This window comes from Toxotes jaculatrix, chromosome 15 (assembly GCF_017976425.1).
Source record: "Toxotes jaculatrix isolate fToxJac2 chromosome 15, fToxJac2.pri, whole genome shotgun sequence".
Taxonomy (NCBI): Eukaryota; Metazoa; Chordata; class Actinopteri; family Toxotidae; genus Toxotes; species Toxotes jaculatrix.
In genome coordinates, this window is record NC_054408.1 from 18,214,141 (window position 1) to 18,234,252 (window position 20,112).

General features: G+C 38.7%; 1 protein-coding gene across 1 annotated transcript in view; it reads right to left on the reverse strand.

Moving 5' to 3' along the window:
• lrp1bb (low density lipoprotein receptor-related protein 1Bb) overlaps nucleotides 1-20,112 on the reverse strand; it is a 241,714-nt gene that overhangs the window by 69,667 nt on the left and 151,935 nt on the right. Inside the window, exons 28-41 of the mRNA XM_041056911.1 lie at nucleotides 19,602-19,733; nucleotides 19,148-19,375; nucleotides 18,696-18,870; nucleotides 18,296-18,390; nucleotides 14,723-14,872; nucleotides 9,253-9,393; nucleotides 9,006-9,131; nucleotides 8,657-8,788; nucleotides 5,104-5,238; nucleotides 4,624-4,753; nucleotides 3,855-3,981; nucleotides 3,543-3,694; nucleotides 2,703-2,827; nucleotides 2,123-2,494 (exon numbers count right to left, since the gene is read on the reverse strand). Of these exons, the coding sequence (XP_040912845.1) occupies nucleotides 2,123-2,494; nucleotides 2,703-2,827; nucleotides 3,543-3,694; nucleotides 3,855-3,981; nucleotides 4,624-4,753; nucleotides 5,104-5,238; nucleotides 8,657-8,788; nucleotides 9,006-9,131; nucleotides 9,253-9,393; nucleotides 14,723-14,872; nucleotides 18,296-18,390; nucleotides 18,696-18,870; nucleotides 19,148-19,375; nucleotides 19,602-19,733 (2,220 nt within the window). The remainder of the gene's footprint in view (nucleotides 1-2,122; nucleotides 2,495-2,702; nucleotides 2,828-3,542; nucleotides 3,695-3,854; nucleotides 3,982-4,623; nucleotides 4,754-5,103; nucleotides 5,239-8,656; nucleotides 8,789-9,005; nucleotides 9,132-9,252; nucleotides 9,394-14,722; nucleotides 14,873-18,295; nucleotides 18,391-18,695; nucleotides 18,871-19,147; nucleotides 19,376-19,601; nucleotides 19,734-20,112) is intronic.

Here is a 20,112-nt window from a genome sequence, read left to right on the forward strand (position 1 = left end):
TATGAAAATTGAAAAGTGCACTCCACAAAACAAAGCCACTGGACTCTCAGCTGTCACATATCAGTTTGTCAACCAGATAGGAAATCAGCTTTGTTAGGGCTTTGGAAAGATTACCTGCATGAACCAGGTCCTGTGCGTGTGTTTGTTCATGTGTAACTCGTCCGTCTGCCAGTATGTTTGTTTATTTCTTGACAGAACAAGAGATTACCTTTCATAAGATGTGCACACTTAGAAAGGCCATAGAATCACCCTCGTCTCTTCTCAGCTCAATAAAACCACAAACACTGATACAAACAAGATAATTTAAAAAATGTAAGTAAATTCAACATTAGCTTTAGTATTGACATAACATCTGTGACCACCATTTAGTTAATATTGTAAGCTTGATCCCTTCTGTAACTTTTGAATTTTCGAACACAGTCATCCGTCGATGCAGCCCACAATTCATCTTAATGGTGAACATGTGGCCAGAGCAACGAATTTAGTTGTATCCCCTTATCTAAAAACCCATAAACCATTCTCTAGAATACTTAAGACACTACCTGAGTCAGCGATCACTAATTAATAGTTTGCAATAAAAGCCGTCTGGCAGCTTGGAATTTCTCACAAATTGTTGGCGGGGTGAGGGAGTAATTAATGGGGGACATGGAGTTTAATTAGGGAAATATGGATGATTAACATCTTCACCTTTCCTCAATGACGAGATGCAGGCAGAAACTTTTTGAGGAAAAAAGAAGAGAATCTTGCTGTTATTTTACAGCACAAGGTTAGATACTGCCTAAAGGAGTTGATGCCAGCTCGTATGAACCAGAAGGACATGCTGCTGTCACTCAACACCAAATAAGCTTCTTGGAAACAAGGATGGTCACGGTATCCTACCATAGTTATATGCGATATAACTGTTTACAAACAATTTGTTGTACGACCCTTAAATTGTAATTGTTTACACCACTTTGATTTTACATTTCACAAGTGCTAAGGTGTGAAGGACACTTACAAACCCAGACAGATGGTTCCTGATAACACTTGTTCATTTCTAGAAGATAAATAAATGAGCAGAAAGCTCCATCAGCAGGGGTGTGGGAGATGGGGTGTGGGAGATGGGGGGAGTGGATCAGTAACACTCTGCCAGTCTCCTAGTGTGAGGAGGGGGTGGGAAGGTGCTGAGCTCTGCTCCCAGTGGAAACTTCACAGAATGGCAGAGGCTGCTAGCCGAGCAGAACAGAGGCTTTTGCTGTTCATCTGAATCCAGTCATGCTTATCAAGACAGGACTGACTGAGCTTTGGTGAAGAAGTAGAGAGGGACTGGGCCCATCATTCAGTCTCTGACTGTAAGTGACACTTTCAAACATAGGTATTGTATTATACTGATATAATAATGAATGGTATTTTCAAAGGAGTAATGGAGGGGAAAAGGTAAATGCTACTAATGCTATGTGAATATCATATTCTAAAAGAGGCAGTCCTATAATTAAAACTGCAGTAAAAATAACAGCTTGCCCACACCGTTTGTGTAGCAGAAGCAGCCTGTCAGCAGCAGCTGCAAGCTTGGGTCAGTGTCTGCACTGGGTCTGCACAGCCTCAGTGCCACCATGCACTAGGAGCATTTTGGCAGCACTGATGTCCCCAGTACACAATCAATGGAGTTACACATAAGCCAGAGGAAATCAGACTTGAAGAATAAAAAATATGCTTCGGGTAGAAGTTAATGTGCTTAAAACGCAACTAAAAAGTGAGCTGTTACATGGTCATTTAGACAGCTGCAGTGATTAAAAGTGAAGCATATCTTTTCCATGAAATACACGTGAGACACATGACCAGTGTGGAGATGGGGTAATAAATGTTACTGTACTTGTACTGCACTGTGCCAAACCACACTCATACAATACTTGCCACATCAATCCATTTACTATACCGCTTATGCTCTTAAGGGTCACAGGTACTTGGCACTATATCACCATTAATACTGTAGAAAATGTGATGCTCTTGAAATTGCCTTAAGAAGTGTATATGATTGTGTAACTGCAAGGGTATGTTTGTGGGGAAGCTGGCCGGCTTTTTCAAATTACATAACAACATACAAATAATTTAAAAACAGTGTGGGAGTATGACAATCACTTACTTTCTGCAATAACAGATCTTCCTGTCCAGTCATCATTAATCATCTGGATATTTCCAAAATGAATGTCACTGAAAAAGATGCGGTTGGTCCCAGCTGTCTTCTGACTATAGTCAAAGGCCAGGGCTATGACATTCTTGAAAAATGCAGGATTTTCAAAAGGCTGAACAGGTGAGTTGAGGTCATTCTCATCTGAGAGATGGATGCTTTTCAGTATAGTCCTTTCAGAGTAGAGTAGATAACCTTCATAGCGCTCACAGGCAAAACCATCCTCTGCCAGGCGGCCATGGGCGCAGGAGCAGGTCCGGCGACCACTGCCCAGGTGAAAGCACAACTGTTGGCAGCCTCCATTATTCCTGGCACAGGGGTTGGTGCCTTTAAAACCCAACACATGTTCAGTTAGTGGTTTGTCAAAGTTTTTGTCTCCATATTTCAATTGTACTATACATTACAAATGAAAATCACAGGTGCAGTGTAGCAGCCACATATTTGTAAAGTGCATTTTATAAAAGCCTTTAAAAAAAAACGAAGTGTAGGCATGACTGCAACAGTAAAAACAAGCCTGCTAAATTTAAACCTCTACCTTTTTCTCTGCCTCTATTGAAGACTGTCACATCCTTCAGATTAACTCCTAGACCACTCCTCATGGTCACAACCTCACTGGTGTCAGTCTTGAAGCCACGTCGGATTGAACCATTGGAGTGGGCTCTGAGCAACACCAGGAGAGTCACAGGGTGCAAAGTAAGTGGGTTAACTTTCAGAGAAGAAAGCATAGCATTTTCTGACTTTTCACTCAGGCAGGGCAATGACAAAGCTACATAGACACAAAGACAGATAATTTAATTTGACAAAAGTAAAGCAAAATCCAAGACTGCAATCAACCAGTCCTGACACACAAATCAAGCTGCTGAAGATAAAAGCACAATAAAGCTGACAGCTTCTTTCCACTGTTGTCCTCGTTGTAAAAGGAAGAGAATGAGATGATTGATCAAGTCAAGCAAGAGAGGTTAAAAACATGCAAAACAAACAAAAGAGACATGTGATTAACTATTTAAAAACCATTTCTTTGCTAACATTTTAAAACCTTCTGTTGTCGCCTCAGAGCGCCCACAACAATGTTCCAATGAACTGCAGGAATGTACAAATATGCATAAAGCAGCTGACTTCATGAAAGGAAATGAGGAGTCATTAAATCTAACTGTGTGCCTGATTTTACAGACAGTTGAGGAAGGATCTTCCCTCACCACTAACACTGAATTATGTCTGGAGGATTCACAAAAATAGGTGGTAACCCCTGTTAAAAGGAACTGCTGTTCGTAATATTTTCACATGAGACCTGTAAATGGAAGGGTTAATATCAGATTACTATTGTGGGCTGTGTAGGCCAATGCATGCATGTGCATTTAAGAAAATAATAAATTACCTGTCAGACCAGTAGATGTAAGGCCCGAACACAGCCACTGAGAACAGGTCTACGTTGGCCACTGACAGTACAATCTCCCGGCCCTCACCTGTCTCAAGGTTGATCCTCTCGATCTTATCTGTGCGGGCGTCGCACCAGTATAATGTATTTTCCTGAAGGGTAATTTTAAAATGCATATCACACACTGAACCAGCTAGGCACAGTTATATTTAAGCCACAAAAGAGTAATATGAAGTAGGAGGCATGGTATGTAGGACTGGAGTGTAGGTGGATGAGGCTGATGACAGTGTGTGCATCTGTGTGCAACTGCACCTCATAGTCTATGGAGATTCCATTAGGCCACATGATGCCCGAGTTGACCAAGGTAACCTGATCTGATCCATCTAGGCGGGAGCGGCCAATGCAGGGGTTCTGGCCCCACTCAGTCCAGAAGAGATACCTGGCCAGCACAGCAAGATATAAACATAGTGAGTTTGTTTTTTGTTTTTTTGCAATGTTCTTTTAAATTTGGTTTGGTTAACAGTAAGACATTGATTTCTACCGGGGCAGGATATTTTACAGCTGAACAATGAACTTCATTATATGACATGACAGTAAACACAGTGTCTGACAGTAGTAAATTTTGAAATTTGTAAATAATTATGAATAAAAACAAATAAAACAAAATACTCTGAACATGAATTAAGAAAGGCAGGGGCCAAAAATACATAAGCAAATACAGCTACTGCATTTGTATTATTGCCAACACATTGACACCAATATATATCAATATATATGTATATGTGATAAGCCAGTAATGGCTTTCTAGTATTCTCTATTTCTAGTATTTCTTTTTATTTACTACTACTATTTATTTTATTTTATTTTATTTTATTTTATTTTATTTTATTTTATTTTATTTTATTTTATTTATTTATTTTCTTACTACCCATCACTATATTTCTAAGAGTTCCTGTAGGCAAATGTGTTAAACACATCTTTCTACAAGAAACCATAGCACCACTGTCAACAGTGATGCTACTGATCACAGCACTGACATAGTAAAAAGAAACATGAAAGCACATATAAACAGATTTCCTACCCTTTCTGAGGATGTACGGCAATGGCCCTGGGCTGATCAAGTCCTTCAGAAATGACCACTGAGCGGTATGCACCATTCAGACGGGAGATTTCTATTAGGTTGAAACCATGGTCTGTCCAATACAGGTTTCCTGTTTGCAAGGAAGCAATAATAATGTGTGGAAATACACGTGAGATGTATTGACCCTAAAGGACACAAGATACTCAAAAAGATCCCATCATGAACTTATGCATGTAAGAAAATTAATTTTAAACACATTTGTACAGTGAAGAAAGGAGGGCACCTGCATTTTGTGACTAAGACTTAATGTTTTTTTTTAACATTCCAAATAAAAAATAAATGCATAAATAAATAAAAACACATTTTATTTAATACTGTAACTAGAGGCTGTGTACATAAAGTGAAAAATTTCAGCCGTTAATACCAACTTCATCGCCTGCAGCAATAAAACTGCAGGTCCTAGGGAGTCATGATACTAACCAGCGATCCAGTCAACAGCAATGCCTTCCACCCGACTGATGCCAGTAGTAATGATGTCCTCCCTCCAGGTCTGATCCCGTTTGGCACGGGATATTCTGTTCAGGCCCATGTCTGTCCAGTACACAGTGTCATTTCCTGCAAAATAAACCAAAAAACACAATACAGTTAATGACAAGAGAAAATGGGATGATGAATGTGGCTGCCACAAAAGTATTTATACTCTCAAACAAAGCAGCTCATAAAACCACATTTTACTGCAGCTCGGCCCATTTCACCAAATGTTGTGTGGGACTATAAATTATGATGGTGAAAATACCCACACAGTTCAGCCACAGCGCTTTGTTGACATACAGTGCCTGAACAGGAAAGGCTACTGTCAGCCAGATTTTATAGGGCAGTATATTGCTTCATGCAAAACACGGTGTTGGTAAAAACTGTTATGGACCTTTTCTGATTTTACAGCCCTATTGCATAAGCATTTGAAATAGTACATAATTTATCAATGGTGTAGTCTTCAAGTGCATCTCTGTGAATGCTTGTCAGTTTGGCTCTGTACAGGTTGTTAGGAGTTTAGGGGGCGTTATATGTTTATTTGTACTTTCTTGTTCCTGATGCCTGCACACACTTAACACATAGCTCACCTATGACAGAATACAGCTGCATTGCTTTCATCTGTTCTGCTCTGGCAGCCTGGTTTCTGTAATGACATGTAAATGCTATGCGTGTGCTATCTGCTGCTTCTTAGGCTTAGTATGCATTTGCATGTTCACCTGCAGAAAGTAACAAAGAGAAGGACGATGGGTAATCTTCTTCTGTACTCTGGCGATGTCTAATTTTGGCTTTCCTTCGAGTTACTTTCTCTTTCTAAAAGCTGCGGTTACACATCAAGATTGCTATTGATCTCTGAAGTCACTCAGATTGAGATTTCAGATTTCTTTTGATAGTTATTGGATAACAAACTCACTCATAACACTTAACCAACGAGCAACCCAACGTGCTCTTGTTCTCAACGAAAGTCTTCATCCAGTGAAGTACAGTGCATATGAGTGATTATATATGTAAATAGAAGGGCAGTCAGAGAGTGCAGACCTCAACTAAGGCCAGTATCAAATAACGTACACCACATTTCAAAAAATTCAAATTCATAATAAATGACCTGGATCTGCCCCCAAATTTAATTGGTTCTTCCCATGTCCCATCCCTACACCACGTTCAGTGTTAGATGCAGTTCAATACTTTTTGCATAATCATGCTGACAAATAAACAAACAAACCAACAAACGGACAAAGATAACCTCCCTTTTGGAGGTTATGTTCGCAAATTTCTTTCATTAACTGTTTAAAAGAGCATCCTTGCAGTTGAAACATTTTGAATACTGGCATCCAAATTCATAATTAAAGGATCAGTTCACCAAAACTCCAAGATTAAAAGTCTACAGCCATGTTAACAGATCTGTGAGGCTGTACTCCCTATACATATGGAGGCACAGCAGCACTTTGAGCTAAATGCTGATGTCAGCATGCTAACATGCTGATGTTAAGTATAATGTTCTCCATCTTAATTTAGCATGTTAGCATGCTAAAATTTGCTAATTAGTAATAAACCAAAAGTAGAGCTGAGGCTTAGCAGGAGACTCTTTGTGCCCAGTACAGTAATTATGATTCATCCTGTGCATGAAGTGCATGAATGTCTTTACTAAATTTCATGCTAATCCATCGAGTATTTCCGAGACATTTAAAACCACAAACTTCATGGTGACGCCACAGGAAAAGTCATGGGATTGTCAAAGTCATCAAAATTCATCCTCTGCATGCTGTAAATATTTGTACAAAATTTTGTCCTCATCCATATTCCATAATGGTTTTGTATAATATTTCACAGGATAACCAAAAACTCTGACCTGCTGCTGGTGTGAGAGCATTATGGAATCCCTAAAGTCATTTTGATTTATTCTCTGAGAAATTTAATGATAATTCATCCAGCAGCTGCTGAGATATTCCAGTTTGGACCATGGCTAAAAAACTTTGACCCCTAGTGCTGATGTAAATCATTTGGTTTTATCTTGGTTTTATCTTCTGGTGAGACAACCCCAAAGCTGAAAAGAATTTCATTTGTCATGGTCACTACATTGAAAAACAACATTTGTAAAAGTCAAAAACAATGTCCCAGCGTAAATAGTGTCAATATAATTCCCAGACCTTGTTGTGGGCAGTGTTCTGGTATCATTTTCTCCCTCATTAAATAATAGTCTGCAGATATTAGTTCCTGTCAAGTGACGGGAAGTTTTCTGATCTCTGCCTCTGGCACAGTCGGTCGGTTTGGAATATTAAATCAGTTTCAGCTACCTTTTGTATAAATTTACATTTCCTACTCTCATTTTTTTTTTTGTGAACCTACATAGGAAACTCATAACACACACATGGAATTACCAAGTCGCTTTTCTATTTTTCTAAAAAGAACTGCTGCAAATCCTTAGCATATAAACCCATGTGTATATGTAGTTTTTTTTCAGTTATGCATATGCAATTTCCTTTTACATGGCATTCGTTATCATACATCAGTGGCAACCTATTACATATATGGAACACTACCAGCCCATATTATATTCATTGCATTTGTCTGTGTAATAAATCTATCATTTTTATCATAAGCAGAGATGTAACAAATGACAGCACAACCTATCGGGTTCATGCTTTGCAATGCATGTTACGGTACCTTCATTTGATAGAATATCTTGGGAATTGCTTTGTATTAGGACTGTTTCAGAAGCTTGTGAAGAAATAGTTTGATCTTATTCATACTGAGGTGCCCCGATAATGTGAACTTATTACTCTTTCATCTACACTGCACTCCACATGCCCACAGACTATTATTCAAAAGGTTAGAGCCCAGTATAAAAGACCTTTCCCTCCTCCTTACTGTTTTAAGATTGGGAATGAAAGAAAAGGTTTGTGCTGTAGTTACCCCCCAACACTGGTAATGATACATGAAGGATTTCACTTCAAAACGCCATACATTATACAGTGCTTTTACTTGAAAATGACAGGATTTCAAACTGTTAGGTCCTACACTATATTTCATTATTTTCTGTTTGATTATGTGCAGTAAAGTATGACTAGAAAAACTGGCAAAACATAAAGGATTTCACTCCAAAACACTGTAGCAACTGTGGCATCAATTTTCTCTCCACTTGACATTTTAAAGCCCACTACAAAGCAGCTCGCCTTGAGGCGTTTCATGTCCCAGACACTTGAGGGGGACATGTGCATGCCAACACGTGTCTTTAACCTCATCATCTTGTTGAAGGATGGCGTTCTAGTCACTGTTAAATTCTCTTATCATTATCATTGGTGTTTCAAAAAGGCATTTAAATGCCTGAAAAATAACTTCCCATTTGTAATCAAAAACACCAGGAACAGCATGCAGTATGTACATTTAACCACAAATCGGACAAGACAACTCTTCAAGTTTCAGCTGGTCTTAGGCGTAATGTATCTGCTGTCTTAAATCCAATACCATACACTGATGCAGCAGTGAAAATCCCTCATCATACCTGCATGAAAGTCAACTCCCACAGCAAACAGTGTTCCTGTGATGGGCATGAGGGCTTCGCTGTTGTCATTTGGGTCAAGAGCGATTCCCCGGATTCCCTCATGGATGGAATACATCAGAAATGAGTCAATACCTAAAGGATGACAAATGACCTATTATACCTTAAACAAATATGCTATATAAAGTGATATACACTGAAACATAAATGCATCACTTCACATTTAGAGTAATAGGTGTAGAAAGATTTCAGAGACATATACTTTAGTCAGAGTCATAAAAATCAAATAGAATCACTGATGAAGCTGTGGTAGAGACATATTAGCAGCAGAATAAGTATTTGGGAAACTCACCTTCGCAAGACATGCGGTCGCTACGCAAGTGGTAGCCAACAGTGCAGGAGCAGCTCCGCGTGGTCTCAGAAGTGGGGAAACAGAGCTGTGAGCATCCTCCGTTGTTTATCTGGCACGGGTTTCTTCCTGAATGTTACGCACAACCAGCCAAACATACACAGTGAGGTGTCATATGAGCATGTGGGTAGTGTGTGTCTTTCTTCGTCTTTATCTGTGTGTTTATGTGTTATGTGTGATGCCCTCTTACCTTTCTGACCCTCTCTGTCGTACACTTTCATATGAATCACACCACTCGTCTTGTTCCTCAAAATTGCAAGGTTCCGTCCGTCTCTCTTGGTAACCGTTCCCAGCTGTGCCGATTCCTCATCTGCCCACCAGAGTTTGTTACCTGTAACCATCAATCAAATCATCAAAATCTGGCCACAGAAACAAATTCGGTAAAACCGTAAAAGTAAATTCCACATTTTGCTCCACCATTCAAATCAAATGCATTCAAATCACGCTGTGATGCAAAAACAAGCCTTCAGCACTAGAGCACAATCAAATGCCGCCCTTCATCACCAATTCCAAGTGCAAACGGTATGCTTCAGCTTGCACTATCTAATCCACTAAGGCTGGCACTCATATACCATAAAGCCTCTAAATAATTGAAGAATTCTTTGAGAAGATTTGAGATTAAAGAGTGGGATACCCTGCTCTGCCCACTTGCTGCTGATGATGTGTGCATCTTGCAGCCATGAGACATAGTTACTTTGATGTTTAGGAAAGGTTTACACCAACAAAGGCTCTCCCATGCACTTCAGGGGGCGTTGCCACAATTAATTGAAATGGGTGCGACTGTCATTTTCAATACCGTATCTACAACTACTAAGGGAAGATTAACTCCAGTATACAAATATTTACATTTATACAGTCTATTTATAACTATGGTATGAATAAATATATGTTTTTTTTATGGATATTCAGCAGAATAATAAATATCAATCTAATTTAGTTGTGGTGATATAACATCTTTCATCTCATGGCCTTAGAGTTGGGTATGGACAGTAGGGACATATTTCTACCAGTGTCAAGGTGTTGCTGAATTGTCTCTTCACAATATTTTTACCCATCTCAAATGATCTTGTGTTTTCAGCTACCCTCTGGTTACTGATAAGGTCCATGCAGCAACTACGAGTTGTGAAACCTCCCAAACCAAATTAAAACCTCTGGTTCTTTTTAAAGAAGAACTGAAGGGTAAGTAACAGCTGAGCTAAGTTAATAAGAAAGATCTGGAATCAGTCCAAACCTTTATCCTGTATGAAATTAGTGGGAGAGATATTTATTATGTAACATCTTCCTCCCATTCATGATTAGATTTAGAGCAGACTTCCTACTGAATGTGGGTCATTAAGACATGAACATTATTGATACAGTAAATTAGCCACAGCTTTTCCTACTGGTCTGTTTGTTAATGCCAGGTATTAATATTAATTTAATAATCTGAAAATCTTGTCAGCAGTAGCCTGAGAAACACAGCCACAGACAGGTGAGCTTCAGGCTCTCAGGTGAGCTCTGATGCCCCAGTGAAAGATTTTGCCATAAGTTCAAGAACTAAACGAAAATAATACGAGAAAAAGAAGAAGTTTTTCATATAATTTAGGGGTGAGTTGGAGCATTGCTGTGGCTCTGTCAAGAATCTCTTCAGCTGTGTCGGCCTAATCAACAAAATGAAAGAAGGACACAATCCCAGATGAGATTTGAAAATGGCTCACAGCAGATTGCTGGTTCAAACAGAGTAGCAACTACCTACAGGGTTTTAATCATTTATTTTCTTGTAAAATTTTCATGAAAATCTATAAAGTCAAGATTTCTATTAATTTTTTTAAAAAAAAGTAATAAAAATATCTGACAAGAAATAGTGATGCAGCTCCAGTTTCAGGCACGTTACTGCATATCAGCAAACATATATTCAATACAAGTAAACTTTCTGCAGAGTCAGGGCTCTTGATGTGTGTATATATGTGTACACATGAGGATATGAATGGAAAAACAGAGGGATAGAGAACAAGTGCATATTTTTTGGCCATCTGACAAAAAAAAAAAGATAAACCCAAACCTACAACCTTTCTCCAACCTCCACCCTTGTCCTCAGCAGAAATCAGTGATGCACAATTCAGGCACTTTGCCACAGACACTACAGACATGACAGCAACTTTCAATTTTAAAATCCCACTAAAGTGGAGAAGAATCAGGTGGCTCCTCTCCACCCAGAATCGGCACAGTGAATGGGACTGAGATGGAAATGATCTTAGTCCGCTTTGAATGGGCCAGAATTGGAAAACATTACGCTGAGGAGGCATGCTTTAATATAGGCAATATAGTGGAAACACAAACCCATTAATACAGAGCTACATCTGCTAATTCAACAATTCTGAACAGCGCTGTTGCTGCACAAAACCTGCTGCACTATATTGCCCACTTCAGTTATATCAGCAACGTAAATTAAAAACATCATCATGCTGTGGCGAAGACAGTATGTCATTAAAAAAATGGCTACTTATTGGGAAATATAGTAGCATATGTTTATTTACAAATACAACCAGAACACGCGCCCTTTTGGTTTTGCACCATCAATCCCTAGAAGGTGAGACACTGTTTTTGATTTGAAAACCCAAATCAAACAAACACGCAAAAACAATTCCTCCTTGCATTAATAGCTTCGGGCTGAATGGAACATAAAACGAAATTTCCACAAATCAAACAAATTCCCACGAGTGAGAATGACAGTCTACATGCAGTTTACAAAACATTTGACCCTTCAGGGCATGCTAGCCTAGATTAGCTTTGCACCCTGTGTTAATTTGATGCCGTGGGGACTGTTGGCTAGCTGTGATTGCTCGGTTGTGGCACATCATATTCAATTTCCATCTCAACTGCTAGTTTGATTCCAGGCAAGTCAAGGCTGATGGATCACTCACACCTTCTAAATAGAAGCCCTCACCTTTCCCTCAAGCCAATCCAATTATTACAGGGCCCTAGGACCTGAGTGGATCGACTTTGTGTCAGTAACAGTGCCTTCATTATACCTTTTCACAACCACCATAAGCAATCACTACGACATGCACGCAAAATGAAAAAGCCGAAAGGAAACACAAGCACCTCAGCAAGACAAAATGTCTGATTCCTGTCTGAGAACTGCACTCCACAGATTATCACTGCAGTGGAATAACCCCTTTTCATGATAGCGTGTCTGCCTTCACATCCTGCTGTGAGGAAGCTATAAATCCTGATAGAACTCAAGCTTTCCTTGTTTATATACGGCCCTGCTTTGGAGTAACCTTAACCACTTCAAACACCACCAACTGATCAATCAGGCTATCACAGAAGAGAGAGTGGAATCATTGTTAGATTAATGCTCATTAATGTTAATTAGTTAAATCCCCACAGGGCTCCAAAGCTCTTTAATACTCATACTCACCTGATGATACCTACAAGTTATGTAGGTCTGCAAAAGCGGATTGCACATGTATTTACTGTATCTCCAGATTCATATTGTAATTCTAACATCTGTTATAATGCATATTTGAACATTTTCTATTAGGTCTATAATAACAGTTGAGAAAGTAAGACAAAGTAAGACAAAGAAGCAGAGGAGATATAGAAAACTTTGTGATAAACAGAGTGAATGGTCAGCAAAAGCACTTAACTGCATCTTTCACCATGGAGACAAAACAAACATCTGCAGAGGGGACATTACTCTGTAATGGGCATCACCAATAGTCTATTCACTTGCCGAAAGCAAAAGAAGCTCAGGAGTGGAAAATGACCTGTCTGGCTGCTGTCGTGCTGTCATCCCCCAGCCTCATTTCCAGCTGACCGTATAAGATTTACAAATGTATGCTCAATGGTTTGTAAATAAAGGAGGAAGGCATCTCAGTATGAGAAACCGAATGCCTGTTAGACAACAAACAACGGGTGAACATCACACAAAGTGCTGAATGCTAATCTCAGGCTAAGAGGACGTTTAAAATTATTCTTTGCTCAGCAGCAGAATTTATTATAAATATTAATTTTGTAGTGTTAAATTGGTGTAAATAGTTTGAAACATACACATATAGTGAACTGTGTAGTTGTAACACTCAGTGAAGTATCTTAATGGCTATCACGTCTTTTATGAAAATTGTTGCTGCAGACATATATTCTGGTAAAGGGTGAAAAGGAGATATGAGTTGTTTCATGTCTTATTAAATACTAAGCTTAACATAATATTATAACTGAATACATTAACAGTTTTTTAAAGAGCAGCATCTATATTAACAGACGGTGAAGCCAATCATCTCATTTCAAAAAGCTGAGATATTTCATTAAAATAGGTCTGAATATTAAATACACTTTCATGGTTGCATGAATTCAAGTTTGAATCATACAAATCAATTAAATTTCTGTCTTCTATATATAGCAAATCACCACCATGCAACAAATGAAGTGGTGAATGACTGTGAATGATCTCTGTTTAACTGTGTGATAATGATAGCGCTACCATTCAAAACAATTTCCTCATGTTAAAAAAATGTTATTAACTGTGATTGTCAGAAACCTGTATTTCACTGTTTTGCTTTTGTTATGTACATGCTATTGCGCAAGAACCAAGCCATTGGTCTATGTCGCCTAATGTTCTATCTTCCATTTGTGAAATGCATTTCTAAAATCTGTATCGTCCACATAAGAAACAGTTCTCCAAAAAGTATTTCCTGTAAGAAAAGCCTTATAAAAATGAACCAAAAAGACGTTAAGATGTTGCTTAGAGTTGCAGAATGCTAACAGCCAACAAAGCAGTGGGATTCCATTCTGCCACTGCTGTGTTATTCTATAACGTTGTAATTAATGCTCTCCACACATGCTGACAGATACCCACCACACCTGTCATGATTAATAACATGCTTCAACAACACAAAGTATCACTCTGACAACAATCTTCTTTAAAAGAAATAAAAAAATACATTTTGGTCCAGACATACACACAAACACACACACTACCAACAACTCCAAGATGTCTGCTTCCTTCTCATTACCAATCTTGGCAAACAAAATGCATTCGCATAGCTCACTGGGAAGCTTCCCAGTTGTCACGATTGCAGCCCTGTGGAAGTGAGACAATTTTAAATTCAAATTCTGGTCCTTTTCTTTTCGGATGAGAGACAAATTTGATTTGTAATTTGAAAAAAATCTCTCTATATACACACACACACACACATATATATAAGATCTAATTTACACTGACAAATGTTCCTACCTACTGGCCGCCTGTATGTATATAGAAAAGAAAAAGAAATGCTGAAAAAAAGGTTTGGAGAGCAAGACCCTGCAAGCTAAATAGAAGGTTTCTTCCAGAACGTGTTGACTTAGATGTCAGGAGATTTCCAAATGAACCTATGAGTTGATGGATGGTGAGACACACTGGATTCAGCACTGATACCAAGAATCAACAAGTAATGAACATCCTCCCCCCTTTTCATTACAAAAGCGGTGAGAAAATCAATCATCAATCACTGCTGTGCTGTGTTTTAATTATCTAATGCCCCTGCTACTTCACACAATGTGAAGTACAACTGTTGCAAGGACTTTCTAAACAGCTCCATTCTACAGCCACTTAACTGGTTAAACACGTAATCCCTCCACACTCTCTGACTAATCCCCAATGGCAATCTGATGCACTTGTGACAAGCTCCACTCACCCATCACGGCCAGAGCTGTGCCTTTGGCTAACTCCCTCTTTAGAGTCTCCAGCACTTCCAGCCCACTGCCATCCAGATTGCACCTGTTGATAGTGCCATTGGCCGAGCTTATCCAGTACAGCTTGTTGGCAGTGTAGTCTATTGAGAGACCTGAGAGAGAGACAAGTCAAGAGAGGATACCAGATCAGTTCTCATTGTGCTAGGATTCACTAGGAGACAGAGCTTGACTCCAAAACATGGCACACCAGCAAAACCCATCATCCAGATGGAGATAAATGGATGACAAAATCATAATCATGAGACATGCTACACAGAACATTTTAACATGAAACATATTATATTATCATTAAAATACTTTAATTTAAGTTGTGACAGTTAACAAAAATCTTCCCTGAAAATTTGACTGTCTCAGCCATCAAAAGGCAAAATAAATACAGTATAAATATGCAGCACCGAGACGTTGCATCTGAAATAATGTTTACCTTTTTACATCTCATTTCAGAACTGCACTGCACTGTAACATCTGCATATTGTATTTTCCATGCGTTTGGTTGAGTGAGGTCTGCGAGAAATTTTTATGTCTGTTGGCTCTTGTTTGCGGGGGATCTCTTTATAACAACTCCAGTTGGAATGAAAAATGAACAAGACTGAGAATGACTGCTTTTAAATCCATTTCCTGGCTGACATCACAGTTTTTCATGGAATACCACTGATAATGGTGGGAAGTAAAAGCAATTTCAACTGTGGGCCTCTGAACAACTCATTGTCTCCCACCATGTGTTGGATTTATGTCTGGCAGATTCACAGTCACAATGCATCATTAATTTAGTCTTGTTCCCAGGTCTACCCCATGATCATAAATGAAGCTAGTGAAATGCAGTGCACTCTGCTATCTGAACTGCTGACAGGCGCCGGAGAATGAAGAGATACAGTTAAGTGGCAACAGCTACTAAAGATGAGGGCCAGCTGATTGTTTTCGCTAAATAAGGCAACAACTGCTGACTCAAGCACAGTTCATGGGGATAGAGTTTACACTCAAAAAGTTAGAGAGTGTAATAATAGAAACATTAGTGTTATGGACAAGTAGGGAATGTTTATAATCAGACAGCACTGACTTTCATTAGTGGTCCTAATGAATTATAATGAATATCTTCTCTGGAATCAGTGCTGTGCAAGTTTAGGCAGGATTGCTACATAAAAATAAAAGATCATACTGGACCAAGACGGACTAGGTTTCACATCTCTGCAGTCTAAGCTGCTGTACTTTTACCCTATTTTCCATGAATATTGTCAAATATGGACATTTGTGGAAATCCAGCCCCCCCAAAATTCAATCACAACAAAAACATCTCACATCAATCCCATCCTTTACTGTCCCTGCATCACAGCAGAGGACATCCATAACCACTGCTCACTTATTGCCTTCTGGTTAGACACCAACTTGCCAGTTCATCCTGTTCAGTCATCAACAGTTTAAACAATTTGATTTCTCATTTTGGTAATGTATAATTTCAAATTGTGTTTTGAGTGAACTGACAATACTACAAAAGGCAATGCTGATTTAACTTTATGCTCACTTTTTTTTAACTTTACCCTGAGCATACAGTACAGGTACCAATATTCTAAACAACAGATTTAGCAAAAAGACAGTTTGAAAGATATATTTTTTTTTCACATTCACTCTACTGACCACAGGCTTAGCATAATTTATATATTTGGGAAAAGTTAAATTACGTTAATTTTTGTCACTTTGGATACTTTTGTCCAAAGTAACTTACATTAAAACACACAAGAACACTTTCAGAAGCAACCAAATGGATATTTTTTTCACTATCTTAACTTTTAAGATCACATAAAATCTTAATTTTATAAATATCTGCTCCAAAGAAATCTGTATTCTGAGACATTAAATCTCTGACTTGTCTCTTTGGTGTGGGCAGAAAAATAGAAAGTCTACCCTTTCAGAAGGCATGAGCCTTCTCTTTCTATTTGCATGTGTGTCACTACAAAATAGAAACTCCATGTCCATACGTGAGTGGTTGAAAAGATGATACTGTGAAAAAAGGCATAATCATCTGGAGTCAGAAGAGTGTTTTGAGCACTGCTGTGGAGTTGTTCAGATTTTCAAAAGGTGACAGTCTCAGTGGTGTACAATAGATGAACTATAACACCTCATCCATGGAAAATGTGGAAGGCAGCCTTTGGCAGATGGACATGTGAGACACTGGGCTAGAGCAATAAGCAGTCCACAGAAAGTCATTACCATCACAAACAAATTGTAGGGTACAGCCACCAGTTTTGGATATGATAACGTGCAATGATGCTTTTACTCTATACTTGCAGACTGTCATCTTGAGGAGTGTGTGTTTTAATATCATAGCAAACCGGGTTCATCCTTTCATAGCCATCATGCCCCCCCGCCCTTCCAAAATGGATGGAGACTCTCTGTTTGATAATTCTTTCTGTTGAAGCAGAAGATTCATGCAGGACTGGTTCATAGAACATCCACATAAACAATGTGGTCACTGCAATTTCATGCAATTTCATTTCAGCTCAATGAAATTAACCTCCGTGGATGCATGTAACCTGTAGATAAATATCTGTGGATAAAAATGCAACAGTGCCTGTTAGTTCAGCTTTAAAGTAATAATACTATTAGCAGCTAGAAAAATGTCAGTTTTTTAGCTTGTAAATTAGATTTAAAAGTAACAGTAAATGGTTTCTTTGAGAATCAAAGGGTAAAGCATGCGAGTGTACACAGGTAATTTTTTTTTTCCAGTTTAACCTTGTGTTAGTGTTTCTCTAGGTTTCAGAAAAACCCCAGCATTGTCAAGTCCTGACCGACACCTTGACACCTTTACCTAAAGAGTTTCTTTGACGTTGCCTGCTGAGATAACATCACCACTGAGGAGGTGGGTGTTCTTTCTGATTTTTGTTAACATTGTCGAAACAGAGAAAATACCAGAGCAGGTGCAAACATCACATCTGACTCAGTTTGTAAAAATCAGTGCATGTACATGCATGGAAATAAATTGATTATAAACTGATTAAAGCAAAGTGAGATTATTACAACTTTCAGGTAAACACCTTTATCGGGTTATCTTCATCAAATTACGGTTCAAATAGGGGAATTACTTCAAATGAATTTGGAATGAAGTGAACACAGATGCAAAGTGGTGCATGCAGTGGCACAGCTGTTGATGCTGGAAAATTTAATTGAATTAAATTACCATAAATTGAATCCATAACCAAACAAAATTGACAAATTCCCTCACTTTCATTTCTTGTTTTATGTTACTAAGATGTTTGAGTGGGCTATCACATTTCCTTCCAGATAGCAGCAAATCAGCAGCAAAGTGCACTTGAGCTATTGGGGAAATTGAGTTATTGCAAACCAAGTAATGTAGTTCTTTACATTCAGATCAAATCAGGTTATAACATGCATGTAAATATTCTGAATTTATAAAAACTGAACAGACAGAACTTCAAAATAAATTCCTGTCTTGGTCTTATTGGAGGTACAGCTGAACAGGAGGTCTAGCTCAGTATGCTATCCGGAGCTCTCATACTGACCTACAGGATCCCTCTGATTCTGGTGGAGGACCTTGCTGTTACTCCCGTCCATGTTGGCCATGTTAATGGTGTTGCCATCTGTCCAATAGATTTTTCTGTGTGGGAAGATGTGAGGTGAATATGTAGTGATCCAATTAGGCACAAGACATCATGAGGTTTAAAACAATCAATGAATGTTATGTTTTTATATTAATTATAACTGGAAACTGAATGTGAGGCAATAGATTTTGTTTCCCCTGACATCCTTGTAAAGATCTGAAAACATTTCAAGCTTGTAAAACATAACCTCTTAACAACAGGGCTTTGATGCTTCTTTTGTGCAGGTGAGGCCTGTCGTCAGTTTTCCTAATACTATGCACTGAAAGTGGCGAAGTGCACAGACTTGCTCTAATCTACTTACCCCTTGGCGGGGTGCACTACAAGGCACCTTGGCTTATCAATGCCGTGGATGATGGAAGTCTTCAGGGACCCATCAAAGCGAGCCACATTGATTTGCGACTCGTCATTTTCAGAGCTGAGCCAGTATAAGTTCCTGGAAAGCCAGTCTAAAGCCAGGCCACGACAGTTCACTATGTCTGTCAGGAAGAGCATAAAAAAAGTTGTCATGCCTGTGTGCTTTGCAAAACTATAATGCAAATAAGCTCAGGAAAGTTTTAGTTAATATATAGTATATTTAACTATTTATTTAATATATAGTTTATTTTAACACAGTAATAACATAATTGATAACACCAACTCCATGACCAAAAAAAAGGTAGTCAGGGAGAAACTGGAGAATCAATATTAGTTCATACACTGTAGGATATATCACACACAGTTTGGATTTTGTATGATTATCTGAAATGCACCCACCTGCAGAAATGATAGTCTCTAGCTGGGTACCATTGATGAAGGCCCGTTTGATGGTCTGAGTTTTGATGTCGGCCCAGTAGATCCTCTCCTCCTGGGCATCATAGTCCACCATGGTGACATCATCAATGTCAGGAACCGTTAGTGCCGTCATGACATTCATGTAGGGGTTGTCAATGTCCACCCCACGGATTTCAGACCGGCGCACATACAGGAGGAACCTTTTCAGTGCTGGTGAGATGAAGAAATCAATAATTTTTTTTTTTTTTTTTTTTTTTTTTAGGTCTAGGTGAGGGTGTGATAGTAACAGCCTGATGTAAATGTTAGTCCCAATCAAGAGGTATGAAATTCATACGTAAAACAAAACACCTTTCCTGTTGTTCACACAATGGCCTACATTTTCACACTGATGACATAAAGAGAAAGCATGAAAAAAGGGGAACATGTTGTCACTCACCGAAGCAGGATTGTCTGTTGGTTGAAAGCTTCATAAGGTGTGGACAGGTGCAGGATGAAGTGCGATTGTAATTGATGAGACACAGATGTGAACAAGGACCACGTCCATCATTTTCTTCACATGGGTTAGAGGCTGAGAGGGAAGAGAGGAAAAAGAAAAAGGAAACATTCAGCAACACTCAGGATAAGAAGTCAAGACGGCAAGCAAAGAGACAGACCAGGATAAATACTGAACCTGAGCTGGACTAATAGGCTTCACAACATAACAATAATAAAGTTTATTTGTATAGCACCTTTCAAACCTAATGTTATAAACTGCTTTACACATAACAAACAATGTGAACTGACATGCCGGAATAAAAATAAAAAAACAGACATCATTGTTAAATCATCCATAGGCTAACCAATAAAAATGAGGTTTAAGAAGTGATTTAAAAGGAGACAGTGAATTGGCGAGTCTGAGCACCTCAGGCCAGTCAGTAACATGACATCAATGAGTGTGAATGTGTTCA